This window comes from Meleagris gallopavo, chromosome 19, assembly GCF_000146605.3.
Source record: "Meleagris gallopavo isolate NT-WF06-2002-E0010 breed Aviagen turkey brand Nicholas breeding stock chromosome 19, Turkey_5.1, whole genome shotgun sequence".
In the NCBI taxonomy this organism is placed as follows: Eukaryota; Metazoa; Chordata; class Aves; order Galliformes; family Phasianidae; genus Meleagris; species Meleagris gallopavo.
The window spans coordinates 7,026,895-7,036,028 of NC_015029.2; the positions used below are offsets into that span (position 1 = coordinate 7,026,895).

The 9,134-nt window shown below is 42.9% G+C and overlaps 1 protein-coding gene across 1 annotated transcript in view; it reads left to right on the plus strand.

The window, feature by feature from the left end:
- Nucleotides 1-1,597: 1,597 nt before the first annotated feature.
- WDR5 (WD repeat domain 5) overlaps nucleotides 1,598-9,134 on the plus strand; it is a 10,245-nt gene continuing 2,708 nt past the window's right edge. Inside the window, exons 1-10 of the mRNA XM_010720984.3 lie at nucleotides 1,598-1,812; nucleotides 2,609-2,717; nucleotides 3,980-4,053; nucleotides 4,979-5,068; nucleotides 5,726-5,815; nucleotides 6,180-6,263; nucleotides 7,308-7,363; nucleotides 7,496-7,542; nucleotides 8,349-8,424; nucleotides 8,970-9,003. Of these exons, the coding sequence (XP_010719286.1) occupies nucleotides 1,732-1,812; nucleotides 2,609-2,717; nucleotides 3,980-4,053; nucleotides 4,979-5,068; nucleotides 5,726-5,815; nucleotides 6,180-6,263; nucleotides 7,308-7,363; nucleotides 7,496-7,542; nucleotides 8,349-8,424; nucleotides 8,970-9,003 (741 nt within the window). The 5' untranslated portion in view covers nucleotides 1,598-1,731. The remainder of the gene's footprint in view (nucleotides 1,813-2,608; nucleotides 2,718-3,979; nucleotides 4,054-4,978; nucleotides 5,069-5,725; nucleotides 5,816-6,179; nucleotides 6,264-7,307; nucleotides 7,364-7,495; nucleotides 7,543-8,348; nucleotides 8,425-8,969; nucleotides 9,004-9,134) is intronic.

Here is a 9,134-nt window from a genome sequence, read left to right on the forward strand (position 1 = left end):
CAGCGCCGGCCTCGCGTGGGGCGCCGCCTCTTCTCCCTCCCCCACCGCCCTCAGTCCCGCGCTGAGGCGGGAGGGGGGCGCGCGCCGGCTCTGCACTGCCGTGCGGTGCTTTACGTTGCATTGCATTGAGCTGCCCTGCTTTGCTTTGCACTGCCCTGCTCTGCTCCCCGGGCCGGAGCGCGTGCAGCCCTGCGGGTGTGAGCACGGCAGTTCTCGTGGCCGCTCACGGCTCTGTGCACGCCTGGATGTGCGTGTGCCTGTGTGCGTGCACACACGTGGCTGTGTGTTCTTGCAGGCTGCTTTTCCGGCCCTCGGGATGTTTTCCTGCTGAGTTCACCCGGGCTTCTTGCTGAGAGCATTCCTTTGGGTGTGGTGAGAAAGGGGCATTTCATAGAATGGCCTGGGTTGAAAAGGACCACAATGATCATACAGTTCCAACCCCCTGCTGTCACCAGGCACCAGATCAGGCTGCCCAGAGCCACATCCAGCCTGGCTGTGAATGCCTCCAGGATGGGGCATCCACAACCTCCCTGGGCAACCTGTTCCATTGCCTCACCACGCTGAAGCTGGGGCTGTGCTGGTTCCACTGCCTGCATGCTGCAAGCCCTCATGCTGTGCAGCAGGGTGCTGCCTGCTCAGGTTTGTATGAAGAGGTGCTGCTCTCCCTGGAGCAGAGCTGGGTGCAGGGAGCAAGCTGTTTGTTTGCTCTGGTTCCCAAATGAGTTCAGGCTGTAAAGAATCTGATCTGCATTATAGAAGTGAAGTCGCTGTTACCAACAGTAAGTAATGAGTCTGCGCTGTGCAGCGTGCTTGTAAAGCAAATGGGGAACTGGTGGTACTTAGCTCTGTGCCCTCCTGAGGACAAGATGCTCAAAATGTCAGCGGTGGCTTGAAAAGTGAGTGCTATTCCTCCCAGATTTGCTGGCACAAGAAAATGAATGGTGCTTGGGATGGGATATCACAAATGGACGATGAGGGCAAATCCTTACAGCGTGAACTGGAGGTTATTCTGTTATGCTGCTGAAATGGAACTGAACTGCAGTGTGCTTGTTCCCTCTGCAGCATCAGCCCTGATTGCAGGATACAGCACAGCACTGCTCAGGTTTTGCTACAGAAAGCAGATCTGATGAGGTTAATGCAGGGCTGCTGTTAAGCAGGGAGAACTGTCAGGCAGGGCTATGGTGCTCAGAGTATTTAGGGGGGAAGATATGAGACTGAAATAGTTGAATTAGGAGATGAAAAAAACACCTGGTGGGGTTTTAAGCTTTGGAAATGCCTTATATACAAAGCGTTGTATTTGCTGTGTTGTACAAGTGTTTCTCAGGTCTTTTGAGGAATATGAGATGAACCCTTTCACTAAAAGCTGCTCTGCTTTATTTCTAATGGTTGACACAGAACACGGTGAAAAATGCTGTCCTGGATCTGATAAAAGTCCTGTATTTGGGTTCTTGATCTTGCATGCTAATAGATCTGAAGGCATAAAATAGCGTGTTGCTGAACAGATGTAGAATATGCTTCTTCATCATGTTTTCTGCAGATCTGCAGTTAAGCTGATCTCGTTCCTTTAGCTGCTGCTGATCTTTCTTTGACAGCTAATGTGAATGTTTTGCTTCTCTTCCAGGGTTTTGTTTCCAGTGCAGTTCTGCTCCCTGTGGTAAGGGCTGCCTTGTGAAGCAGCACGTTCATTCTCCCTTTCAAGCACCATAAGTCCCTTTTGCCAGCTTCAGAACCATGGCAACAGAAGAAAAGAAACCAGATGCAGAATCCACCAAAACACAGTCTACTCCTTCTTCCTCGACCAATCAGAGCAAGGTGTGTGTGGGGCTCTGAACAATACCTGTGTAAATGCACATGGCACTTACCTGCACGTGCACAAGGAGAACAGCAATTAGAGAACTGAATCAAGTGTAGATTAAGAACTTCTTAATACGTCTACCTCTGCGGTTGTCTGGAGAGGGAAATGTGCTGAAGGTTCTAGGGGAAAAGCAGGTGGAGTACAGCCTCTCTTATAGAGCTAGGTTGGTTTTTTGGTTTGCTTTTTAAGTCCTTGTTAAGGAAATACTGCTCATCAGTTCGAGTGGTAGAAACTTGGTTTGTGTTCTTGGAAGGCCAGTAGGTGATTGAGAACGGATGGATTTGTGATCTAGCTGCAAAATGAGAATGCAGTCATTACTCAGATTCTTTGAAGCCTGCAGATGCTCAGATGGGATATTGCTGTCTAACCATGAAGCTTTCAGAAATGATGAAAGGCTGAGAAAATAGAGTTTTAAGGGGACAGGGGAGTACTACACAGATCAGTACCAAAATTTTATTTTAATCTGCCAAGCACTCTGTGCTTGGCCTGTTGTGTTACTATCATCTGTTAGTTGCTGGCTTGAATGGAATTCCTATCAGGGATGAGTTTGGTTCCATGTGGCTGGAAGGTGCTGCTGGCTCCAGTGAGGGCTTTTTGAATTTGGAGAGGGAAAAGAATGTAAGCAGTAGAATTCGTTAAGATGAATGTTTATGCATTCCATTGATGTATACTGACCTAGTCTGATACTGAGCTTGTCACTGAGAAACTAAATTGGGAATTTATTCAACTCGTTCATATGTATTTTTCTTCCAGCCTGCACCAGTAAAACCAAACTATGCTCTGAAGTTCACATTAGCAGGACATACAAAGGCGGTCTCGTCTGTAAAGTTTAGTCCTAATGGAGAGTGGCTAGCCAGTTCCTGTAAGTATTGCTTTCTTATTCTTCTTCAAAAATGTGCAAATGTGGGCCCTGTAGAACTACTTGTCTTAACTGATACCCTCATTGGATGGAGAAGGGATAAGTGTCCTTATTCTTCTTAAAAGGAGCAATACCAAACCTGACAGACTTTGGGATAATCAAAGATTTTAAGTTCTGCCACTTGCAGGGTGTTGCTAAATCAGAGTCCTCTCCTGTTCAGTCTTCTTACTGAGCTAGGGGACAAAAGCAAATGGGATTCTTGCCCCATCCTTGTGCTTTTCTGTAGTGCTAAAGATGTAGCTTAAGCTTTTAAATTAAACTTCGTGTGCAGTACCTGCAGGCAAAACTCAGCTCTGGGAAATGTGGGAGTTAACTTGGCACTGCTAGGCTGGATTGTAGAGTGTGGTGTGAAGGACTGCCCATGTGCTTCTGTGCCTGTGGCTCTTAGCGAGTCACAGCCTTAGATTACCCCAATGAAATATGCAGATCACAGTGTTTTGCTGCTCTCTCTCTCAGATTGAGTTCTCCCCTGACAGTTTTGGCATTTCTTGCGACGTTTACCACCAAGAAAACTGCCTGGTAGCTTTCCTTAGGAAATGTCCTTATATTAACCTCAGTGAGGCACCATATATGAAGACAGGGCAATTAAAAAAGAACAGTGTTGAATGATATGCTGGGGGCCAGTCAAACATCTTCCAGACATGGGAATGACTTTTGTCTTTGGCTTAACTTCAGATTGCCTTTGTAAGGCCGGTGTGCCGTGTATAAATCACTTCTATGTTCTATTATCCTTGTGAAAGACCCTTTCCCCTGTCCCAAAGTTTTCCAACCTCTGGCAAATACCAGCCTCTTCTATCTGGCCCGTTTTGCCATAAAATGGACAGTATGTTTGGGCTTTTGCAGGCATTAATTGATGCCAGGTAGTGATGTAATTTTTGTTCTTTCTGGGCAAAAGCCTTTCAGCGTTCCTCATGGAACAGTACTTCTACCACTGGCAGTCTTAAACAAAAGTAGAAGCTCAAGTTGTCATCAGAGAAACTAAAGCGACTGGAGACTGTGCATTCCAGGCAGCTTATGTAATCTCAGTTGCTGCACTGAGTGTGGTGTGTATGAAACTGTTCTTTACCAGTTACATACTGCCTTACACACTTGTGTCTGCATGGAGAGGGAGGACTCTACCTACCTTTGGCAGGGACGTGGTTAACATATCCCTTTCCTCCTGATGTCAGTGCTGCATGTCTCTTAACTGGCACGTTCTTTTCCAGCTGCTGACAAACTTATTAAAATTTGGGGAGCATATGATGGCAAGTTTGAAAAAACGATATCTGGCCATAAGCTGGTAAGTATGAGGAGATTGCTGTGTGCTTGGGAATGAATTTTCTTGTAATGAATTCATTTTCCCTTCTTTTTCCTCATCTAGACATTTCCATTTGTGGTTCCTTTGGTGCAGAAGGCTTGTTCATCAGTCTGTATTTGTATCTCTTTGTTTGTACAGTCCTGTGCAATAGCCTGGGGGTGGGATTGCTGAGGTGACACCAGGTCAAGCTGGAAATGTGGGTGAAGTGCAGGCTGATAATGAAGTACCTGCATGCACACTGCCTGGCCTTTTTGCTGAGTCCCTCCATTTCAGCAGCACCAGCCTCCTACAAGGGATTGTATATTACTGGGTGAAAATCCTTGTGAATGCCATGTCCTCTTCCATCTTTCCCTTGTGTCTGGAGCAGAATGGCTTGCTTTGTAAGGAGATTGAATTTTCCTTGTGGCTTTGTCTACGTAAACACAGCACTTACTCATTCAGCAAAGTTGCAGAGAAAAACAAGTTCCCAAACTCTTCCATTTTGTTTCCCAAAATTTGTTACATGCTGAAGCTTCAGAAGCAAAGATGAAGATTCACCAGATGAAAAACCAGTAGAGTCCTGTTCTCTTCCAGCCCTCAGGAGCTCAGACCAGAAGGAGTGAGCTATTTGCCATGATGAGAAACCACTTATTCAGATTAGTTTATATAATACACTGTATGTGAATTCCATGAGAGGGTGTTGGTGGCCACAGTAAGAGCTATGTGAAGAAGTCATTGGTGTTTATGGAGTGCATAGCCCAGCTTAAAATGAAGAACTGTCAAAGGAGCTGTAACCCAGTCAAATTAATGAATTTGCATCTGCCAGTGCTGAATTTTTCACACTTCAGCTGTGAATACGGAGTCTATTTCCCATTTTCCCATGTCAGTAAGCAAACAGAGCTAAGAGGATTGTTTTCTTTTGTTTTAGGGTATCTCTGATGTCGCTTGGTCATCAGATTCCAACCTTCTTGTCTCTGCCTCTGATGATAAAACTCTAAAAATATGGGATGTAAGCTCGGTAAGAACAGAAACTGTTATTTGCCTTCCATTTCCCTAGAATTGCTACCTTAGATCAAGTTCTTCTGAGAGATGAGCTTGACATGCTATGATAGGAGAAGACAGAGTTATAAACACTGGTCCTCTTTAGGTAGTAGCTCCCACTTTGCTGCTTAAAACAAGCAGCTGGCTGAATGGGCAGTGACTTATGCTGCATGCTTTTGGAATGAGGGCGATGCTTCTGGGTACCAGGAGGACTCTGGTTATCTTCTGGGAGTGTTTCAGTCTTAGGTTGACATTGCAGGCTCAAGTTTCATTTCTGAAAGCAGCCTCTCAGGTGGAACTTAAGAGTATTTGTAACTTCTCATCACAGGCTCACTTATCTTTGCTTGTTTTTTTCCCCTTCTTTTTCTGCAGTTACAGTGAAAACTGGGTAAATTGGTTTAAATTTGACAAGATGTGTTAAACTGTTTGGTTTTCCTTAATTGCCCAAAGGATTTGAAAATTTGTCTGTGGTCCCTGAAAAAGTCTTTCCTTTGTTTTTCTTCAGCTGGTCCTCTGCCTCTCTAAGTCTATGGTTAGAGATGCTTTCTTTTTGTTCTGCACCACGCAGATTGTCTGATTGCATGTATGGCTACAGAGGATACTGAGTATTTAAATCTGCTAAATCTTATTTCAGGGTAAGTGCTTAAAGACATTGAAGGGGCACAGTAACTACGTTTTCTGCTGCAACTTCAACCCTCAATCAAACCTCATCGTTTCTGGCTCAGTAAGTGATTTCTGTTCCTTTGTGCACAGCAATTGCTGCACATCCCTTATTTCGATTATGTCTTCCTCCACAAACACAGCTTGTAATTAGGTGAACTGAGCAGTGTTATTGCTGTCTTGGGGAAGCAGTCAAGCCTTTAACCCATCCTTAACATGCAGTTTTCTTTGTGTGTAGAGGAAGAGAGAACTGTATTTGCAGTCTGTTATTGCTACTCTGTGTAGTGCTTATGTCTTAGCCTTTCTGATGCAGCTGCAGTGCGACTCGAGGGAGGTGTGTGTGTCTACACTTGCATCAAGCTGTAATGTCTTGCAGGTCACAAATAACTGTATCATTAAACAATGTTCTGTGTTTCTTCAATCTTCAGTTCGACGAAAGCGTGAGGATATGGGATGTGAAAACAGGGAAGTGCCTCAAGACGTTGCCTGCTCATTCTGACCCAGTTTCAGCTGTGAGTCTTTTCTGATAAATGAACACTCTAACATACTTATGCTCTTATTATGATACCCTTATAAAATGTAGTGAATGGGCTGTGGTTTGTGGATGGGCATTGCTGGATGAGAACAAAATTAAGAGCCTTAACTGCAAGGCTTATGTGGTTTTGTGTCTTGAGCCTCAGTGTGGGGAGCAGTGAATAGTGATGTGCTGGTCATGTCTGAGCCTGGCAGTGTGATGCTGGGGTATGGACTGGTGATCACTTGAGGAATGGAGAGCAACCTGGAACTGCTGTACATCTGTTGCTTTCTTGTTCCAAGCAATTGCTGAGGTCTGGAGCAGGGTAGTTTCAGAGTGCACTCCAATCTTGTTAATTCATTTTGTGAAAATGGCTTGGATTGCAATCATCTCCCTTCAGATGAAGGAAAAGGAGGTGTTCAACTCTTAATATTTTTGAAGTGGAGGGCACACTAAAAGAATATAGTATTAAACCATACCTGCTTTAATGTGATTGGTCTGGTTGTTCTACTTGACCTAAAAGACATTTCACACTTATAAATGTACATTAGTAGTAATTATTACTTTAAATTGCAGCATTTTCAGGTGGAGGTGAAGGCAGTAAGTTGACCTCAGAACTTGTGAGGCTATACGTGGGGTGAAGTTCCATGTTAAAATCTTAAGGTGTTATCCCCAGGTTAGACATTACTATAAACTGAGCAGCTAATGGTGTCTGAACAGTGTCTGTGTGTTCATGTTTAGGTGCTTCTCTTAGCTTCTGAGGAAACAGGCATTTCAGTTCCTGATGCTTGAATGTACAGCTGTAGCTAACAGCCATTTCCATTTATGCCAGGTGAACTCAGTGTAGAGGGGGAAAAAATTTTGTTCTGATCCTATTGCCCATCTGAATTCATATCTATTGTTTGGATATCGTTGGCTTTTTGCTTTTATCCATGTGAATCACAGTGTCAGCTTTGGGAGGTGAATGCTCTTGGTGGGGCTTAAAAATTTGATGCTAATGAAGAAAGTGAAGTTATTTCCTCCCTCTTTTCTAATGTTACAGGTGCATTTTAATCGTGATGGATCCCTGATAGTGTCAAGTAGCTATGATGGACTCTGGTAAGTGGTTCTTTCTTGTCTGCTGCAGTGTTCAAATCTATTGCACTTTGAAAAAAGATTAATGATACTAATAATGAAGCTTATAGTGGTAGTAATGAGTCCCATGTGTGTTTTTTGTTTTTTTTTTTTTAGTCGAATCTGGGATACAGCATCAGGACAGTGCTTGAAAACACTCATTGGTAAGTAGGAAGGCTTCTTGTTTGTGCTTCATTCTTTGCTGTTCTGCTGTGATACAGGTAGTCTGCGTCATTGCAGTGAGCAGTGACTTCCTTAACCCCTATTTTTCTTCATACTGTTCCATTAGGACACTGTTATCTTTGTAGCAATGACAGTTAATAGGAGCCATCCTCCCATGTGTGTGGGAACTCGGAGTGTTCTGTAGTCCAGGTGCTGGATGAAAGACTTCCCAGGTTTTCTGCTGTTCAGCTATGTGGTGACTGCTGTGCAGCAGCTCAGAACTGTAACAACAAAGTTGGTTGTGCTGTTGGATGTGGTGGAAACAGTCTGACTGAACAAGCTGCCTGCTTTTATTGCTGATGACTGTTAGCATAAGGCATCTTGTGAGCAAACCTAATAAAAGGAAACCACCTATAAGGCATATGTTCCCAGTCTTTCATATTCTTATAAAGCATTATATAGACAAGTTGACATGGCACTGCAGGTATATATACTCTAAAATTTAAAAACTATTTTATTACAGATGCATTCTTGCTCTGGCAAGTGCTGATGGAAGGAATAAAAGTTAAGTTACAAAGGGTGATTTAGTAGAATGCTTGTGAGCAAAATGTTTAATATCCTTTTATTGAAATACTGAGAACAGTCACCTTCTTAAACCTGTATTGCTTGAATTACCAAAGGATAACAAAACTCAAAGCTTTTAACAACAGATTACTGTCGAAAGAAATTCTCTGCCAATGAGGCAGTAATACTGTTTAACAATCACTTTAATAGTTACTATTTAACAATCACTTTATTTTCACTTCAGATGATGATAACCCTCCTGTGTCTTTTGTGAAGTTCTCCCCAAATGGCAAATACATTCTAGCTGCAACTTTGGACAAGTAGGTATTTAAAAAAAAAATAAAAAATCTACTGACTTTGAAGTGTTAATGAATATCAGACAAAACTTTAGTTTGCTTCTCATTACCTGTGATGATAATGACCCTGCACAGATGCATACATACTGCCATGTTATATCCAAATCAAATTCAGCTTGCTTATTCTCTTACTTGATCTAGCTTATGTTTGAGCTGTCTTGAGAGGGCTTCAATCCTTTGTTTACTTGCCTGAAACATCTCAGTGCAAGACTTGAAAGTTGAAAAGCTGGAGGCAGTGATTGTACTGGGGAGGGGGACAGTTTGTAGGGCCATCCCTATTTCAAATGGGCTTCTTATCCTGTGAAAGAATGCAGCCTTTTTATGGGGGAGAATCTGAATGGCATGTTGGTAAAACAGATACTTTGGAGTTTAACTAAAGCTGCATTCCAAAGTCAGGCTAAAGTTCCCCTTGTAGACTTTGAGAACTCAGGTATGGAGAAACTGTCTGCTATTAGGAAACTGGTGAAAAAACACAAGAACTAAATCTTTGGTTTTCTGTTGTTTTCTAGCACTCTTAAGCTTTGGGACTACAGCAAAGGAAAGGTAAAAAAAAAAACTTGATACATAGACTTAAATAAATTTATAGGAGAATCTGGGCTTTATATGTGCTTTACATTTAGTATTACAGCAAAAAAGTGTTTGAAACTCTTTATTGTTTTTTTTTTTTCAAAGAT